This window comes from Oncorhynchus mykiss, chromosome 13 (genome assembly GCF_013265735.2).
Source record: "Oncorhynchus mykiss isolate Arlee chromosome 13, USDA_OmykA_1.1, whole genome shotgun sequence".
Classification (NCBI taxonomy): domain Eukaryota; kingdom Metazoa; phylum Chordata; class Actinopteri; order Salmoniformes; family Salmonidae; genus Oncorhynchus; species Oncorhynchus mykiss.
Genome location: NC_048577.1, coordinates 18,856,559 through 18,876,334, shown reverse-complemented (window position 1 = coordinate 18,876,334; position 19,776 = coordinate 18,856,559). Strand labels below are relative to the sequence as shown.

The window sequence follows — 19,776 nt, the reverse complement described above, 5'->3', positions numbered from 1 at the left end:
ATAGGTAGGAGCAAGCCCATGTAATGCTTTGTAGGTTAGCAGTAAAACCTTGAAATCAGCCCTTGCTTTGACAGGAAGCCAGTGTAGAGAGGCTAGCACTGGAGTAATATGATCAAATTTTTTGGTTCTAGTCAGGATTCTAGCAGCCGTATTTAGCACTAACTGAAGTTTATTTAGTGCTTTATCCGGGTAGCCGGAAAGTAGAGCATTGCAGTAGTCTAACCTAGAAGTGACAAAGGCATGGATTAATTTTTCTGCATCATTTTTGGACAGAAAGTTTGATTTTTGCAATGTTACGTAGATGGAAAAAAGCTGTCCTTGAAATGGTCTTGATATGTTCTTCAAAAGAGAGATCAGGGTTCAGAGTAACGCCGAGGTCCTTCACAGTTTTATTTGAGACGACTGTACAACCATTAAGATTGTCAGATTCAACAGAAGATCTCTTTGTTTCTTGGGACCTAGAACAAGCATCTCTGTTTTGTCCGAGTTTAAAAGTAGAAAGTTTGCAGCCATCCACTTCCTTATGTCTGAAACACATTCTTCTAGCAAGGGCAATTTTGGGGCTTCACCATGTTTCATTGAAATGTACAGCTGTGTGTCATCCGCATAGCAGTGAAAGTTAACATTAACATTATGTTTTCGAATAACATCCCCAAGAGGTAAAATATATAGTGAAAACAATAGTGGTCCTAAAACGGAACCTTGAGGAACACCGAAATTTACAGTTGATTTGTCAGAGGACAAACCATTCACAGAGACAAACTGATATCTTTCCGACAGATAAGATCTAAACCAGGCCAGAACTTGTCCGTGTAGACCAATTTGGGTTTCTAATCTCTCCAAAAGAATGTGGTGATCGATGGTATCAAAAGCAGCACTAAGGTCTAGGAGCACGAGGACAGATGCAGAGCCTCAGAGATCTGTGCCAAGACACAATCCTGTCGGCGCTCTACGGACAATTCCGACGACCTCATGGCTTGGTTTTTACTTTGTCATTGTGCTTGGTTCTCATTGTGCTGAGAATTTGTATTTATCCATTTTAGAAAAAGGCTGTAACAAACAATTTTGGAAAATATCAAAGGGTCTGCATACTTTCCAAAGGCACAAACACCTTATTGCCATTACTGTATAAACTGGTTAAATGTAATCAGAGCACTAAACAAAACAAGCATGTTTTGTTATATCCATGGAATAGCGTCTGATATACCATGGCTGTCAGCCGATCAGCATTCAGGGCTCAAACCACCCAGTACATAAATGTATTTAGGTCATTGAAAAACTACAGCCAACTGCACCATTGCCATCAGAAATAAAGACATAGCCATGTATGGTCAAAAAAGACTTTTAATTTGTGCCAATATTCATTGCGACTTTTACAGTGATAAACAAACCTGCATGAATTTGGATGAACAAGTAACGGTCATGTAGCCCAGCTGACCATTCAACATCTGCAGAACAGCACTTCAACATGAATTCACTAAAGCCATGTGTGCAATTTCATTCAAATTACGTTTGAGCAAAATTGAACCGTGTGTGGGTAAATACATACATTGAACCACAGGTTTTCCTGTACAAGGCAGACAGTAAAATAGGCATCAGACCTGTAAGAGACAGTGACAGAAGTTTGAACAAGAACTCTGGACAATTTGCTTAACGTACCAAATTGTGTCCAACATCGAGAATTAAAAAAATAATAATAAATATGCAAAACGAGAACTAGGCAGAGCTGTCATAAGGTCACTTGTCATTCTATCAGATGGAGTACCACACATAAACAGGCATACTTTAACCTGTTGAGGAAGTTTCCCCCTTTAAAAAAAGATCATAAAAACCACTCAAACCTGGCACTGAAGTTAAAACTGACATGTAAGGACCGACCACAAACACAATACAAAAATTCTATCTTATTTTTCCATTTCATGACATAAGCCCATTTTCTGGACATATTCACTGAATTTAGTCTTCAGAAATAACGCCAGGGTTTGATTTGACAGCTTGGATCCCGTGTGGATTTTAGTTTCCATAGAAAGGTTTAGGTCCCGAACTTCATGCAACACTAGATCATGTACCCCTCCAATTAATTAATAATGACTCAATTTAGTCCAGCATAACCTTAAAATAAAAAACATTCACAGTATAACTTACCTCCCCCTCCCTTTTTTTAAAATGTATTATTATATATTTTGTTAACAAAGGCTTCACCAAAATGTTTTGGATGAGTCGGACTTGGAACAAACCAGGCGTGCATGCAGTTTGCCATTCAATAAACACGGTGCAAAAGCAACAACTTCATATTCATTTGTGTTTTTCAAAACCTTATTGATTGCGCATCAGAACTTTTACCAATGACACCAGATGGAGTGAGGGACAACTTAAACCTCATGCCCTTTACCCAGCAGGCCTGTGACTACAGCACTACAGATGCCAGGGGCTTGGATCAGGTACATAAAGTGCTTCTGTCAACAAAAAAACGTACCAAAACAATAGACTCGGGGAGGGAGAAGAGGACGGGACGAAATTCCTGGACTCAGATGAACAGGTGGAGATTCTTCTTTTAAAAAAAGAAGAAAGGACGGCGGAGTTCTGAGAAAGAGAAGGACCTCAACCCAGGATGAGGCTGGACTTGCCCCCTGGGGGGTTCCTGCGGCCTGACGTCATCCCTGCGGCTGGCTGGGAAGCCCCTGCGGCGGGCTGGGAAGCCCCTCCGGATGGCTGGGGAGCCTCATCCCTCTGCTCTGGGGTGGGAACGACCTCAACAGCGTTATCTAAACATGGGAAAGCAGCCAGGTGAACATGCTTGAGACTCAGGCATTTAAAACGTAATACTGCTGCTTGAAGCTTTTAAACATCTGGTAATAGCAAAGTCAATATACACAGACACTATAAATGGTAAACATTAAACACTACAAATCATGTCCCCCCCCCAATCTCTTAGCTATAATTTAACCAGCATTATTTTGAGTAAAATTAACCTAAGAAGTTTACAAAACATGAATATGTAATCTTAAATCTGGACAACTTGTTTATTAACAGTGGAAGTTAGCAAGCAATACATTAAAGTGGTCCTCACCAGCATTTCCCATGTCATTGTCTCCATTCTAAGAGGAGATGAAGGGGAAAAAGGGTACATTATTAGAACAGAAATGAGTAGGCCAACTACATGAAAGAAAAGTGAAAGTCCTCCACAAGGAATGCCTATTGTTTAACTTTGAGGAAACGTCAACATGGGAAATTCTAGATTGTGTGTGTGTGTGTGTGTGTGTGTGTGTGTGATCAGCGTTGAGCCATCTCACCCCGGCGTTGGAGTCTTCGTGGTTGTTGGAGGACGACTGGGCAGCACATCTCCTCAGTGGGGCCGAGGGTTCTCCACACAGCACTCCAGTGGGCTTCCCACCTGTAGATACACAGAAATGACACTTAGCCAGGGAATGAGTCAAACCATGTTAAATCACCAAGCGATCGAGGGCTTACATTGAAATTTACAGACATCTCATGCCAGTGATAACATTTAAAATGTTTGATAAGAGTTCTAAGTAGCCAAACACCTCATCAAATCCAAAGAATGAAACAAACGGCTTAGCTCTGCCATTTCATGAATTGAGCCTACTGCTCATGATAGATATAGAGATATATATATAAACCAGTCAGTATCTGGTGTGACCACCATTTGCCTCAAGGCAGCGCGATGTCCATAGCATTGACCAGGCTGTTGATTGTGGCTTGTCAATTGTTGTCCCGACCAAACACGGTGACCACTTTTCTTATAATATCTGTGAAGCGAACATGAATCACATTACCATAAATGAACATGATCTGCCCTCTTGTGGAGGAAGTTGCAACTTGCATCCCACATACAGAGCAACTCCAGGGTCGATGAAGTTCATTTTAAGACTTAATACCATTTGTGAAGTCTGCGCACACCTGCTGATATCCCCTTCCAGAAATGAGCCTGTTGGCAAAAAGTAGTATATTGAGGGCTGGCTCTTAAAGTGGAACTGACAGCGTCAACCAATTTGCAAATGTGAAACAGACAATCATAATATCAGTAATATAAAAATTCCCAGTGTATGCTGCAAAACTAAACTTGGTTATTTTACACCCCCCCCCCCAAAAAAAATCCATAATGCAAAGTAAGGCATCGTTGACAGAATAGATGATTCAGTTGAATGCATGGCTAATAATTCACCACCATCAGGTTGTAAATAGTAGTTGGCCTGATATCTAGCTTGTTTCAGTGACTCAATATTTTGGACAAAAAGTATCCAATACTGGGAATGTTAAATACAAGGCAAACTAGCAAGGGCAATGATCAAGTCAGTCATAACCATCAAATGTATTTATAAAGCCCTTTTTACATCGGTCGATGACAAAGTGCTATACAGAAACCCAGCCGAAAACCCCAAACAGTAAGCAATGCAGATGTAGAAGCACAGTGTTTAAGAAAAACTCAAGGCAGGAACCGAGGATGAAACCAGGCTGAGGGGTGGCCAGTCCTCTTCTGGCTGCACAGGGTGGAGATTATAACTGTTCAAATGTTCATAGATGCCCAGCAGGGTCAAATAATAAGTCACAGTGGTTGTAGAGGGTGCAACAGGTGGCTAACATGCTGACCAGACAGCACACGTTTAGTCAGTGAGTGTTGCAAAATAAAAAATGTAGATGTTATTCAAAAATGTCAAACAAAATGGCTCACGTGAATTCAGACTTCATAGCCAGGCGCTAAAATAGAACTTGGTTCCATTTTAGCCATTTGACACACTGCATGTCCCACCTCTTCAAGCTACTCATTGGTCATTACGAGCCTTTACCCACATGGGTTATTGAAAGATGGGAGGTCCACACTTCAGTCACCGACGGTAATGCACCTTAAAAGTTAAACCACCATCAGAATTCTATAAAGAGCCACAAAATATATATAAAAGCATTTCAGGTACAAACAGAGACAACGTTAAGGCACAAGCAAAACCCTTGACACCGTGACATATAGGCCAGAGACAATAAGTGGCAGAATAAACTCAACCACACCTTTGTTTCGTCACAAAACCGAGAGAGCAAGACCTGTCCGGTAAAGTCCAGTTAGGAAGGCCGAGTGTCTGCGGGTTTTCGCTCCTTCCTTGTACTTGATGAATTAAGGTCACTAATTAGTAAAGAACTCCCTTCACCTTGTTGTCTAGATCTTAACTGAAAGGAAAAACCAAAAACCTGCAGACACTAGGCCCTCCATGGAATGAGTTTGACACAACTGATTTACAGCATCAGACTACTAAACAACCATTGGTTTAGAACCACAGAGAGTTACTGCAAGTTGAAATGAAAACAAGGACTGGCTCCACTATTCCAGTACCATTTCAACTTCAACTTTTCTATATAATGTGTGTGTGTGTGAGAGTGAGTGAGAGTGAGAATGCGTGCAAGTAGGAAAAACATGCCTACTCACCCGATTTGTAGAGCAGGGGTGTCAAACGGATTCCATGGAGGGCCTAGTGTCCGCAGGTCATGTTTTTGTACTTTTAATTAACACTTAGACAACCAGTTGAGGGTAGTTCTTTCCTATTTAGCTAGGACAACGAGATGCAAAAATGTGTTTGTTTTCTGCAAATTATGTTCTGCTTTTGATGTGTTGGGAGTGGTGTGAAGCCAAATCCAAACTGGCTTCCCTTGACACTTTTTCTTTAGGTGCGCCAGGACAATTCACAGCTGAGCTCACTCAGTTTAGCGCAACACTGATTGGCTACTATTATTATAATTATTTGTTTAATCAAGGGAGGCCATATGCTCGTTGGCTTCCCTTGCATTCAATTCAACAATGTCAATCTTTTTGACCAGACAGCATCAGATAGATGGCCTACACATACTAAGGAAGAGGGGCAATGTTTTACTCGCAAATCATGTCCAATCAATTGAATTTGCCACAGGTTTCTACAATCAAGTTGTAGAAACATCAAGGATGCGGAATGTAAACAGGATGCGCTGGGGGGGGGGCTGGTTTCGCTTGGCATCCATGAATACAGGCTACTGCAAGGCCTGACAGTGACACGGGGGAAGAATGGCGGCCTGACAAAGGAGGATTCACTGGGGACAATGCAGAGATCCTCATCAATATTCCAGCATGGCTCAGACTCAGTCCTGCTGGAATTCAGTGTCGGAAGGAACTGTGTCAATAACAGAAGTGCACACAGCCACTGCATTGTTGGTTAAGGGTTTGAAAGTAGGCATTTCACGGTAAGGTCTACACCGGTTGTAATAGGCGCATGTGAAAAATGAACTTTTGACACAACTGTCAGGTAAAGACTTACTCAAAAGGACTGACAGTTACTCCTTATCAGACCATAGAATATTGTTTCTCATGGTCTGAGTCTTTAGGTGCCCTTTGGCAAACTCCAAGCAGGCAGTCACGTGCCTTTTACTGAGGAGTGGCATCCGTCTGTGGAGTGCTGCAGAGACGGTTGGCCTTCTGGAAGGTTCTCATCTCTACAGAGGCACTCTGTGACCATTGGATTCTTGGTCACCTCCCTGACCAAGGCCCTTCTCCCCAGTTTGGCCAGCTCTACGAAGAGTCTTGGTTGTTACAAACTTCTTCCATTTAATAATGGAGGCCACTGTGTTCTTGGGGACATTCCATGTTGCAGAAATGTACCCTTCCCCAGATCTGTGCCAAGACACTATCCTGTCGGCGCTCTACGGACAATTCCGACGACCTCATGGCTTGGTTCTTGCTCAGGCATACACGGTCAACTTTGGGACTTTATGTAGACAGGTGTGCGTGCGCCTTTTCAAATCATGTCCAATCAATTGAATGGTCTCATCGTGCACCAGCGACTCCTGTGGCAGGCCGGGCGCAGTGCGCGCTAACCAAGGTTGCCAGGTGCACGGTGTTTCCTCTGGCGCTAGGTTGGGTTGTGTATCGGAGGACGCATGACTTTCAACCTTCGTCTCTCCCGAGCCTGTACGGGAGTTGTAGCGATGAGACAAGATAGTAGCTACTAAAAAAAACTATTGGATATCACGAAATTTGGGGGAAAAAGGGTTTTAAAAAAAAAAATATATATATAGTAGAAACATCAAGGATGCTCAATGGAAACCGGATGCACCGGAACTAAATTTCAAGTCTCCTAGTAAAGTGTCTGAATACTTACGTAAATAAGGTATTTTTAAGATTAATACATTTAAAGAAATGTATTAAACCCGTTTTTACCTTGTCATTGTGTATTGAGTGTTGAGGATTTGTATTTATCCATTTTAGAAAAAGGCTATAACAAACAATTTGGGAAAATATCAAAGGGTCTGAATACTTTCCAAAGGCACTGTACAAACGCCATTACTGTATAAACTGGTTAAATGTAATCAGAGCACTAAACAAAACAAGCATGTTTTGTTATATCCATGGAATAGCGTCTGATATACCATGGCTGTCAGCCGATCAGCATTCAGGGCTCAAACCACCCAGTACATAAATGTATTTAGGTCATTGAAAAACTACAGCCAACTGCACCATTGCCATCAGAAATAAAGACATAGCCATGTATGGTCAAAAAAGACTTTTAATTTGTGCCAATATTCATTGCGACTTTTACAGTGATAAACAAACCTGCATGAATTTGGATGAACAAGTAACGGTCATGTAGCCCAGCTGACCATTCAACATCTGCAGAACAGCACTTCAACATGAATTCACTAAAGCCATGTGTGCAATTTCATTCAAATTACGTTTGAGCAAAATTGAACCGTGTGTGGGTAAATACATACATTGAACCACAGGTTTTCCTGTACAAGGCAGACAGTAAAATAGACATCAGACCTGTAAGAGACAGTGACAGAAGTTTGAACAAGAACTCTGGACAATTTGCTTAACGTACCAAATTGTGTCCAACATCGAGAATTTAAAAAATAATAATAAATATGCAAAACGAGAACTAGGCAGAGCTGTCATAAGGTCACTTGTCATTCTATCAGATGGAGTACCACACATAAACAGGCATACTTTAACCTGTTGAGGAAGTTTCCCCCTTTAAAAAAAGATCATAAAAACCACTCAAACCTGGCACTGAAGTTAAAACTGACATGTAAGGACCGACCACAAACACAATACAAAAATTCTATCTTATTTTTCCATTTCATGACATAAGCCCATTTTCTGGACATATTCACTGAATTTAGTCTTCAGAAATAACGCCAGGGTTTGATTTGACAGCTTGGATCCCGTGTGGATTTTAGTTTCCATAGAAAGGTTTAGGTCCCGAACTTCATGCAACACTAGATCATGTACCCCTCCAATTAATTAATAATGACTCAATTTAGTCCAGCATAACCTTAAAATAAAAAACATTCACAGTATAACTTACCTCCCCCTCCCTTTTTTTAAAATGTATTATTATATATTTTGTTAACAAAGGCTTCACCAAAATGTTTTGGATGAGTCGGACTTGGAACAAACCAGGCGTGCATGCAGTTTGCCATTCAATAAACACGGTGCAAAAGCAACAACTTCATATTCATTTGTGTTTTTCAAAACCTTATTGATTGCGCATCAGAACTTTTACCAATGACACCAGATGGAGTGAGGGACAACTTAAACCTCATGCCCTTTACCCAGCAGGCCTGTGACTACAGCACTACAGATGCCAGGGGCTTGGATCAGGTACATAAAGTGCTTCTGTCAACAAAAAAACGTACCAAAACAATAGACTCGGGGAGGGAGAAGAGGACGGGACGAAATTCCTGGACTCAGATGAACAGGTGGAGATTCTTCTTTTAAAAAAAGAAGAAAGGACGGCGGAGTTCTGAGAAAGAGAAGGACCTCAACCCAGGATGAGGCTGGACTTGCCCCCTGGGGGGTTCCTGCGGCCTGACGTCATCCCTGCGGCTGGCTGGGAAGCCCCTGCGGCGGGCTGGGAAGCCCCTCCGGATGGCTGGGGAGCCTCATCCCTCTGCTCTGGGGTGGGAACGACCTCAACAGCGTTATCTAAACATGGGAAAGCAGCCAGGTGAACATGCTTGAGACTCAGGCATTTAAAACGTAATACTGCTGCTTGAAGCTTTTAAACATCTGGTAATAGCAAAGTCAATATACACAGACACTATAAATGGTAAACATTAAACACTACAAATCATGTCCCCCCCCCCAATCTCTTAGCTATAATTTAACCAGCATTATTTTGAGTAAAATTAACCTAAGAAGTTTACAAAACATGAATATGTAATCTTAAATCTGGACAACTTGTTTATTAACAGTGGAAGTTAGCAAGCAATACATTAAAGTGGTCCTCACCAGCATTTCCCATGTCATTGTCTCCATTCTAAGAGGAGATGAAGGGGAAAAAGGGTACATTATTAGAACAGAAATGAGTAGGCCAACTACATGAAAGAAAAGTGAAAGTCCTCCACAAGGAATGCCTATTGTTTAACTTTGAGGAAACGTCAACATGGGAAATTCTAGATTGTGTGTGTGTGTGTGTGTGTGTGTGTGTGATCAGCGTTGAGCCATCTCACCCCGGCGTTGGAGTCTTCGTGGTTGTTGGAGGACGACTGGGCAGCACATCTCCTCAGTGGGGCCGAGGGTTCTCCACACAGCACTCCAGTGGGCTTCCCACCTGTAGATACACAGAAATGACACTTAGCCAGGGAATGAGTCAAACCATGTTAAATCACCAAGCGATCGAGGGCTTACATTGAAATTTACAGACATCTCATGCCAGTGATAACATTTAAAATGTTTGATAAGAGTTCTAAGTAGCCAAACACCTCATCAAATCCAAAGAATGAAACAAACGGCTTAGCTCTGCCATTTCATGAATTGAGCCTACTGCTCATGATAGATATAGAGAGATTGGTTTATATATATATATATATATATATAAACCAGTCAGTATCTGGTGTGACCACCATTTGCCTCAAGGCAGCGCGATGTCCATAGCATTGACCAGGCTGTTGATTGTGGCTTGTCAATTGTTGTCCCGACCAAACACGGTGACCACTTTTCTTATAATATCTGTGAAGCGAACATGAATCACATTACCATAAATGAACATGATCTGCCCTCTTGTGGAGGAAGTTGCAACTTGCATCCCACATACAGAGCAACTCCAGGGTCGATGAAGTTCATTTTAAGACTTAATACCATTTGTGAAGTCTGCGCACACCTGCTGATATCCCCTTCCAGAAATGAGCCTGTTGGCAAAAAGTAGTATATTGAGGGCTGGCTCTTAAAGTGGAACTGACAGCGTCAACCAATTTGCAAATGTGAAACAGACAATCATAATATCAGTAATATAAAAATTCCCAGTGTATGCTGCAAAACTAAACTTGGTTATTTTACACCCCCCCCCAAAAAAAAAATCCATAATGCAAAGTAAGGCATCGTTGACAGAATAGATGATTCAGTTGAATGCATGGCTAATAATTCACCACCATCAGGTTGTAAATAGTAGTTGGCCTGATATCTAGCTTGTTTCAGTGACTCAATATTTTGGACAAAAAGTATCCAATACTGGGAATGTTAAATACAAGGCAAACTAGCAAGGGCAATGATCAAGTCAGTCATAACCATCAAATGTATTTATAAAGCCCTTTTTACATCGGTCGATGACAAAGTGCTATACAGAAACCCAGCCGAAAACCCCAAACAGTAAGCAATGCAGATGTAGAAGCACAGTGTTTAAGAAAAACTCAAGGCAGGAACCGAGGATGAAACCAGGCTGAGGGGTGGCCAGTCCTCTTCTGGCTGCACAGGGTGGAGATTATAACTGTTCAAATGTTCATAGATGCCCAGCAGGGTCAAATAATAAGTCACAGTGGTTGTAGAGGGTGCAACAGGTGGCTAACATGCTGACCAGACAGCACACGTTTAGTCAGTGAGTGTTGCAAAATAAAAAATGTAGATGTTATTCAAAAATGTCAAACAAAATGGCTCACGTGAATTCAGACTTCATAGCCAGGCGCTAAAATAGAACTTGGTTCCATTTTAGCCATTTGACACACTGCATGTCCCACCTCTTCAAGCTACTCATTGGTCACTACGAGCCTTTACCCACGTGGGTTATTGAAAGATGGGAGGTCCACACTTCAGTCACCGACAGTAATGCACCTTAAAAGTTAAACCACCATCAGAATTCTATAAAGAGCCACAAAATATATATAAAAGCATTTCAGGTAAAAAAAACATGTTTATCTCCCATGACCAATTAGCTAGCAAGTCCAGGGATGCAAACTAAGGGCCCAAACATACTTTTTTTTTTTGCACTGTTTATTTTATTTTATCCCTGCTAGGGGGAAATAGAGGTGTTAACTAATTAAACAAAGAATATGATCTACATGATCAGTCTAAAATGAAAGTTGTTCATGTGAACATAACTCACAGCTAAAAAAAAATGTAAAGAAAGCAATCCAAAATGTTATTTGTTGGCTAGACTTTACTGCAAATGACACTCAAGTATTGGGAGAAAACCCACACTCTTGGGAGAAAAAAAACCCCCCATCTTAAGTTGAAATAGGCATTCTATTTTTGCTCTGTTTCATTCTATTATAGTGGGCACTATAGTAGACATTGATCAAGTACACAAGGCTACATGTGTGCAAAAATAACATTCACTGAGTGTATTATTATTTTAAAAAATGTAAGTGTAATAATCACCACTCACAAGTGTTACTGTAAAGTTCAACAAAAGCATTATTTTAGGGCTACACATTACATTGTACACCTTCTGCCTTCGGACATCTGTTCTATAATGTACCAGCAGAGCAGGATATCGATTATGCCAACAAAGGGTCTCTTTCAGGCAGAGTATACCTGGCATACCCCTTTTTATTTCCTGTATTGAATGATGGAAGGAACACCATCCTTTCCCACCTCTATACAGTGGTGACATCCATCTTAAGCCAGGCCCAGCTCCACTTGTTTAAATGCCTCAATGCCTCATTGCACAAAGCAAGGTCCATACAGAACGAGATTGGCGTGGAAGAACTTGACTGGCTTGAACAGAGCCCTGACCTCAATCCTATCGAACACTTTTGGAATAAATTGGAACACCGACTGAGAGACAGTCCTAATCGGCCAACTTCAGTGATCGACCTCTAATGCTTGTGGCTGAATGGAAGCAAGTTCCCGAAGCAATGTTCCAAACATCTAGTGGAAAGCCTTCTCAGCAAAAAAAAAAAAGGGGGGACTTGCCCACCCACCCTAATTTTAAAAGGCTAATTGATCATTAGAAAACCCTTTTGCAATTATGTTAGCGGAGATGAACTGTTCTGATTAAAGAAGCAATACAACTGGCCTTCTTTAGACTAGAGTATCTGGAGCATCAGCATTTGTGGGTTCGATTACAGGCTCAAAAAATGGCCAGAAACAAAGCACTTCTGAAACTTGTTAGTCTATTCTTGTTCGGAGAAATGAAGGCTATTCCATGCAAGAAATTGCCAAGAACCTGAAGATCTCGTACAACGCTGTGTACTACTCCCTTCACAGAACAGCCCAAACTGGCCCTAACCAGAATAGAGTGGGAGGACCCGGTGCACAACTGAGCAAGAGGACAAGTACATTAGTGTCTAGTTTGAGAAACAGACGCACAGAAGTCCTCAACTGGCAGCTTCATTAAATAGTACCTGCATAACACCCATCTCAACGTCAACAGTGAAGAGGTGACTCCAGGATGCTGGCCTTCTAGGCAGAGTTGCAAAGAAAAAGCCATCTCAGACTGGCCAATAAAAGAAAAGATGGGCAAAAGAACAGACACTGGACAGAGGAACTCTGCCAATTTCTCACATGGAATAGTTGCTGATAATGGGCCTCTGTACACCTATGTAGATATTCCATCAAAAAAATACAAATAAAGCCATTTCCAGCTACAATAGTTTTACATCTACACTATTTCTGATCAATTGTATGTTATTTTAATGGACAAAAAAAATTACATTTCTAAGTGACCCCAAACTTTTGAATCGTAGTGTATGCGTCATGGCTTTTCAACCTCTGCCATATTGTGATTGAGCCATCTAATAGAACTCAGAGTTTTCTTTAATGGAAGCTTCTCTAAAATGTCAAACAAGTAAAGTGCGGTGTACTGCAGGGCAGCTCTTTAGGCCCGCTTTTCTATTTTTTCCAATTACCAGTTACTGGGTATAAAACAAAGGATGCGTGTCCATGTATGCTGATGATTCAACCATATACGTGTCAGAAACCACAGCGAATGAAATACTGAAACCCTTAAGAGTTGTAACAGTTTTGGAATGGGTGGCCAGTAATAAACTGGTCCAGAACATAACTAAGAGCACTGTATTTGGTACAAATCATTCCCTAGGTTCTAGACCTCAGCTGAATCTGGTAATGAACTGTGTGGCTGTTGAACAAGTTGAGACTAAATTACTTGGTGTTACCTTTCATTGTAAACTGTCATGGTCAAAACAGATTCAAATGGTTGTAAAGATGGGGAGAGGTCGGTCCATAATAATGGAGATGCTCTGCTTTTTTGAAAGCGCACTCCAAAAAGCAAGTCCTGCAGGCTCTAGTTTTGTCTTATCTTGATTATTGTCCAGTCGAGTGATGCAAGGAAAGACCTAGTTAGGCGGCACGTCTTGCTCTTCATTGTAGTCAAAGGGCTAATTCTTATAAGAAACATTGTGTTAAAAATCCCAAATTGTTTGCAGTCAATTTACACATAGCTCTGACACACACTTACCCCATCAGACATGCTACCAGGGGTATTTTCACAGTCCCCAAAACCAGAACAAATGCAAGAAAGTTTACAGTATTATATATAGCCATTAGTGCATGGAACTCTGTTCCATCTCATATCACTCAAATGAACAGCAAACCTGGTTTTACAAAACAAATAAAGCAACACCTCAAGACACATCGCCTCGTCCCTATTTTACCTAGATAGTTTGCGTGAAGGTATTGATATGTAGGTTGTGTGTGCCTTTATTTTCTTAATAAAAGTTCGGTCCATGAGCTGTTCTTGTCTATTAATGTTCTGTGTGTCATGTTTCATGTGGCCCCAACAGCTAATGTGGATCCTAATAATAAAAACAAATATTTTTAAATGTATAGGCAATCATTCGCTCTCCTCTGACAACGGCTCGACTCACATGACGTGCACACATATGGTTGCATAGTGCTAACATTTTGAAGTGTGCCTCTAGTATTATTTGAAGTTAAAATTAGTAATAATTGCCGCAATGGCAACAATTGAGCAGTGGCACTATAACGGAAACACTAGTCATCTCAGTTGCATTTTTTAAGACCTTTGAAAACTGAATAGGATATTAAACTGAGAAATGAATTTAAGATTTAAAGACTAAGGACACGCACAGAGAAGTATTGATAAATTACATAGGCTACATACAGCTATAGGTATTATACAAGAGGCTGTGGAGGGTGATGGGTTACCAGGTGGGTTGTTCCTCCGATGAGCGTGTGGGTCATCGGGTTCAGCAAAGATGTTGGAGGCCATCTTGTTTTTGCGATTGGGGGGCTTTTCCTCATCATTGCCAAAAGAGATGTTGGATGCTCCTCCAGGGGGGCGCAGGACCCTAAGCGACAAAGCAATTAGAAAAGTATTGAGTAAAATAAATAACTAGCCTAACTTGTATCTTTCTTACTGGTATAGCCTTAAACTAGGATTTGTACCCTCTAAGAGTTCCTGCTCAAGAACCAATAAAAAAAATTATAAAACTGAAATTTTGCACAGGACAACGGGAATCATCACCAGGCTATTTGGGGATGAAGTCAGTGTCTGGTGCGCAACACTACATTAAGACCAATTCCTTTCAAAGATTTCCTGATACCTGTCATTATGGTGGCCTGGTTAGCTGACACATTGACTGGAGCTAATCTATGCAGACTAGAAGTCGACCGATTTAAAATCGGCCATTCCGATTAATAGGGCTGATTTCAAGTTTTCATAATCGGAAATCTGTATTTTTGGACACCGATTTGTTTTATTTTTAATACACCTTTATTTAACTAGGCAAGTCAGTTAAGAACACATTCTTATTTTCAATGAAGACCTAGGAACGGTGGGTTAACTGTCTCGTTCAGGGGCAGAACGACACATTTTTACCTTGTCAGCTCGGGGATTCAATCTTGCAACCTTACAGTTAACTAGTCCAATGCTCGAACCACCTGATTACATTGCACTCCACGAGGAGCGTGCCTGTTACGCGAATGCAGTAAGCCAAGGTAAGTTGCTAGCTAGCAATAAACTTATCTTATAAAAAACAATCATAATCACAAGTTAACTACACATGGTTGATGATATTACTAGTTTATCTAGTGTGTCCTGCGTTGCATATAATCGATGCAGTGCGTATTCGCGAAAAAAGGACTGTCCTTGTTCCAATGTGTGCCTAACCATAAACATCAATGCCTTTCTTAAAATCAATACACAAAAGTGTATATTTTTAAACCTGCATATTTAGCTAAAAGAAATCCAGGTTAGCAGGCAATATTAACCAGGTGAAATTGTGTCACTTCTCTTGCGTTCATTGCACGCAGAGTCAGTGTATATGCAACAGTTTGGGCCGCCTAATTTGCCAGAATATTACGTAATTATGACATAACATTGAAGGTTGAGCAATGTAACAGGAATATTTAGACTTATGGATGCCACCCGTTAGAAAAAAAATACAGAACGGTTCCGTATTTCACTGAAAGAATAAACGTCTTGTTTTCGAGATGATAGTTTCCGGATTTGACCATATTAATGACCTAAGGCTCGTATCTCTGTGTGTTATGTTATAACTAAGTCTATGATTTGATAGAGCAGTCTGACTGAGCGGTGGTAATCACCAGCAGGCTCGTAAGCATTCATTCGAACAGCACTTTCGTGCGTTTTGCCAGCAGCTCTTTGTTGCGCTTCAAGCATTGCGCTGTTTATGACTTCAAGCCTATCAACTCCCGAGAGTAGGCTGGTGTAACCGATGTGAAATGGCTAGCTAGTTAGCAGGGTGCACGCTAATAGTGTTTCAAACATCACTCGCTCTGAGACTTGGAGTGGTTGTTCCCCTTGCTCTGCATTGGTAACGCTGCTTCGAGGGTGGCTGTTGTCGATCTGTTCCTGGTTCGAGCCCAGGTAGGAGCGAGGAAAGGGACGGAAGCTATACTGTTACACTGGCAATACTAAAGTACCTATAAGAACATCCAATAGTCAAAGGTTAATGAAATACAAATAGTCCTATAATTCCTACAACCTAAAACTTCTTACCTGGGAATATTGAAGACTCATGTTAAAAGGAACCACCAGCTTTCATATGTTCTGAGCAAGGAACTTAAACATTAGCTTTCTTACATGGCACATATTGCACTTTTACTTTCTCCTACAACACTTTGTTTTTGCATTATTTAAACTAAATTGAACATGTTTCATTATTTATTTGAGGCTAAATTGATTTTATTGATGTATTATATTAAGTTAAAAGTGTTCATTCAGTATTGCTGTAATTGTAATTATTACAAATAAATTAATTAATCGGCATCGGCTTTTTTTGGTCCTCCAATAAATCGGTATCGGTGTTGAAAAATCATAATTGGTCGACCTCTAATGCAGACACACTAAATGCTTTAAATTCATGTTAGAGACGGGCTCCTGCTGGCTCCACTCTCTTCCTGCAGTGAGTGAACCCACCTTTAAGCTGAGGTCTTAGAAGAGGATGAAAAACGGGTGTGACATAAACCCATGTAGACCAAACTTGAGGATTTTTAAAGCATGAAATAATCTTTGAAATGGCAGCTTCTCTGCATTCAGAGATAATGATAGAAAGCAAAACCTTCTGCTAAGATTACCAATTAAAACTATATATTTTTGAATTACATGCCTTGTGTTTGCATAAATGTAAACCAGGTGCAAACCCACTTGATCGATTTTCACCATAAAATACATTTTAGGTTCCCCCAGCCCACACTACAACCAGTGGGTCATAAAATATCCAGATGTCATTGTATGTGGGGCTGCTGCTTCGGCCTGATATTAACCTTAATCAAGCCACAAACCAGATGTAAAATAATTTGTGTCTGAATAGCATAGTTGGTTTTGCAGTCAGTAACTAGCCAAATATATGTTTAGTGATTAATTTGAGCAAATCTAGTTATGGACGAGGGCTGCATGGTCGTGGTTGGCAACGTGGATACTAGTAACGTTAGTCGGCTAGAAAAAGCATCTTCCACATGGGGCCCCACCCAACCATAAAATTAACTAATTGATTTGCTAGCCAACGACAAGTTTCATGTTAGCAGTCTGTCTCTAGTGTCATACACCCTGCATTGGATAAAAGAACAAGCAAATATTGATTCCTTTGAAGGGAATCAGTTAGAACCATTAGCTTGCTTTTACACACCTACGAGCACGTCGTTAGCTAGCGACAGTCATTAGCTAAATGCTAGCAAGCTAACGTTAGCCTGGTCCACATACAAAAGAGGCAAATATCACCGGTGGTTGTGGCCACAGTTGCATTTATCGTAAAATACATCCTCTCACAAATCAAGTACAATGCCATTAATACGAATATGTTAAGAAAAGTGTATTGTTGGACAGTTAGCCATTGTTCACCAGATAGTTAAAGGTTAGCTAACTTAGCTGTCTAGATGAGGGGTGCATCATTTGACATTTGACTGAAAAATGCAAGGCTCTTGACATGTCATGATGCTTACCTGGAGCTGCTTTTTGCTCCGGCTTCCATGCCTGAATATATAGTTGTCGTCGTCATTTTGTAAGAGACTGGTAAGAGTTGATAAGATATCGCAAATAACACGACGATTTTGGTGTTTTTAGACCAATATTTCACCACCTCAGACTCGTTTTACTCCACCCGGTACAAAAAAATGATCAATCGGCCTTTAAAACAAAAACGTGAAGAGGGCGTTTCCATGGTTAAACTACCACCCACAAAATGACGATTCGTTCTTTTGATTGGTTCCTGACTCATTAATCATGCATTTGATTGGAGAATCGGTGTACGACCTGCGCGCCCAAGGAAAAGCGCACTGTCCTCAGGAACCAAAAAATGATCCATATGTTGTCTGAATCTAGAGATGTTATAACCCTCTTTTCTGTACAATCAAACAATTTGAGATAAATCCTTTCCTGACAAATACTTCTGTTTTTCCACCCCATACAGAACCCATCAGTTGATACAATAGAGAACAATCATGAAAAATCAGACTATATGAATCAGACAGAAGGTCACCTGGACTGCATTTACACAGGCAGGCCAATTCTGATCTTTAATTCCACTAATTGCACTTTTGACCAATCATATCAGATCTTATTCATCAAACATCCCCCTTTTCTTTTTATGTCTGATGGTCCAGCACCATCCTCAAGACAATTGCTTTAATTTTTGGGAAAAGGCTTAAAATCCAAGTGACATTATTAACCAAAACACAGGGCCCTAATGACCTTTTACAGTTTGTGTGAGATTGACACACAGGCATATCAATAAAATGGCACTTTTCCTAACAAAATGTATTGAGACATCAGATGCCCATCATCAAGAGTACATGGCAGGATAAATTCAATAAGCCTAGTGTACATTCATCTTTGAACGTCAGGATTGCTGTAAATGATGGCATCATCAATCTCCTCTCTACCATCTGAACACGCAGAGGTCTACAGTGCCTTCGGAAAGTATTCAGACCCCTTGACTTTTTCCACATTTTGTTACGTTACAGCCTTATTCTAAAATGTATTAAATAAAACTATTTCCTCACAATACCCCATAATGACAAAATCAGGTAAAGACATTTTTGCACATTTATTAAAAATAAAAAACAGAAAATCCTTATTTACATAAGTATTCAGACCCTTAAGTATGAGACTCGAAATTGAGCTCAGGTGATCCTGTTTCCATTGATCCTCCTTGAGCTGTTTCTACAACTTGATTGGAGTCCACCTGTGGTAAATTCAATTTATTGTTTGAGTTGGGAAAGCACACACCTGTCAATATATGGTCCCACAGTTGACAGTGCATGGCAGACCAAAAGCCAAGCCATGAGGTCGAAGGAATTGTCTGTAGTGCTCCGAGACAGAATTGCATCGAGGCACAGATCTGGGGAAGGGTACCAAAATATTTCTGCAGCATTGGATGTCCACAAGAACACTGTGGCTTTCATCATTCTTAAATGGAAAAAGATTGGAACCACCAAGACTCTTCCTAGAGCTGGTTGCCCAGCCAAACTGAGCAATAGGTAAAGGGCCTTGGTCAGGGAGGTGACCAAGAATCTAATAGTCACTGATAGAGCTCTAGAGTACCTCTGTGGAGATGGGAGAACGTTCCAGGACAACCTTCTCTGCAGCACTCCACCAATCAGGCCTTTATGGTAGAGTGGCCAGACGGAAGTCACTCCTCAGTAAAAGGCACATGACAGCCCGCTTGGTGGTGGCAGCATCATGCTGTGGTGATGGTTTTTCAGAGGCAGGGATGGGAGACTAGTCAGGATTGAGGCAAAGATGACTGGAGCAAAGTGCAGAGAGAGAACCTGCTCAGGACCGCAGACTGGGGCGAAGGTTCACCTTCCAACAGGAAAACCCTAAGTACAGAGCCAAGACAACGCAGAAGTGGCTTCAGGACAAGTCTCTGAATGTCCTTGAGTGGCTCAGCCATAGCCCGGACTTGAACATCTCTGGAGACCTGAAAATAGCTGTGCAGCAACGCTCCCCATCCAACCTGACAGAGCTTAGGAGGATCTACAGCTAATGGAAGAAACTCCCCAAATAGCATCATACCCAAGAAGACTCGAGGCTGTAATTGCTGCCGAAGGTTCTTCAACAAAGTACTGAGTAAAGGGTC

The 19,776-nt window shown here is 41.0% G+C and overlaps 2 protein-coding genes across 4 annotated transcripts; both read right to left on the bottom strand.

Annotated features, from left to right (window-relative positions):
• Positions 1 to 1,326: 1,326 nt before the first annotated feature.
• On the bottom strand, positions 1,327 to 5,648 carry LOC118938221 (jupiter microtubule associated homolog 1-like). Of its 3 annotated transcripts, XM_036940480.1 has the most exons (7): positions 5,438 to 5,648; positions 5,026 to 5,119; positions 4,694 to 4,865; positions 3,798 to 3,949; positions 3,294 to 3,394; positions 3,071 to 3,098; positions 1,327 to 2,765 (listed from the first exon to the last, which is right to left on the bottom strand). In XM_036940480.1, the coding sequence occupies exons 4-7, from the start codon at positions 3,844 to 3,846 to the stop codon at positions 2,602 to 2,604; spliced, it is 342 nt and encodes a 113-aa protein (XP_036796375.1). In that variant the 5' UTR covers positions 3,847 to 3,949; positions 4,694 to 4,865; positions 5,026 to 5,119; positions 5,438 to 5,648; the 3' UTR covers positions 1,327 to 2,601. The 3 variants fall into 3 exon arrangements, with proteins under 3 accessions (XP_036796375.1, XP_036796376.1, XP_036796377.1); XM_036940481.1 differs by lacking the exon at positions 5,026 to 5,119; XM_036940482.1 differs by lacking the exons at positions 4,694 to 4,865; positions 5,026 to 5,119; positions 5,438 to 5,648 and adding an exon at positions 3,665 to 3,770 and having other exon boundaries at positions 3,900 to 3,949.
• Positions 5,649 to 7,523: 1,875 nt separating this feature from the next.
• On the bottom strand, positions 7,524 to 17,965 carry jpt1a (Jupiter microtubule associated homolog 1a). Its single transcript, XM_021556997.2, has 5 exons — positions 17,639 to 17,965; positions 14,381 to 14,523; positions 9,490 to 9,590; positions 9,269 to 9,296; positions 7,524 to 8,962 (listed from the first exon to the last, which is right to left on the bottom strand). The coding sequence occupies exons 1-5, from the start codon at positions 17,692 to 17,694 to the stop codon at positions 8,799 to 8,801; spliced, it is 492 nt and encodes a 163-aa protein (XP_021412672.1). The 5' UTR covers positions 17,695 to 17,965; the 3' UTR covers positions 7,524 to 8,798.
• Positions 17,966 to 19,776: the final 1,811 nt, after the last annotated feature.

Excerpts from the sequence above, each read along its gene's own strand:
- LOC118938221 (XM_036940480.1), bottom strand. The coding sequence starts at position 3,846 with ATGCAAGTTGCAACTTCCTCCACAAGAGGGCAGATCATGTTCATTTAT. Across the intron at positions 3,395-3,797 it reads GCAGATCATGTTCATTTATG|GTGGGAAGCCCACTGGAGTG; the intron begins GTAATGTGATTC and ends GTGTATCTACAG. Across the intron at positions 2,766-3,070 it reads CAATGACATGGGAAATGCTG|ATAACGCTGTTGAGGTCGTT; the intron begins GTGAGGACCACT and ends TCCCATGTTTAG.
- jpt1a (XM_021556997.2), bottom strand. The coding sequence starts at position 17,694 with ATGACGACGACAACTATATATTCAGGCATGGAAGCCGGAGCAAAAAGC. Across the intron at positions 9,297-9,489 it reads ACGAAGACTCCAACGCCGGG|AATGGAGACAATGACATGGG; the intron begins GTGAGATGGCTC and ends ATCTCCTCTTAG. Across the intron at positions 8,963-9,268 it reads CAATGACATGGGAAATGCTG|ATAACGCTGTTGAGGTCGTT; the intron begins GTGAGGACCACT and ends TCCCATGTTTAG.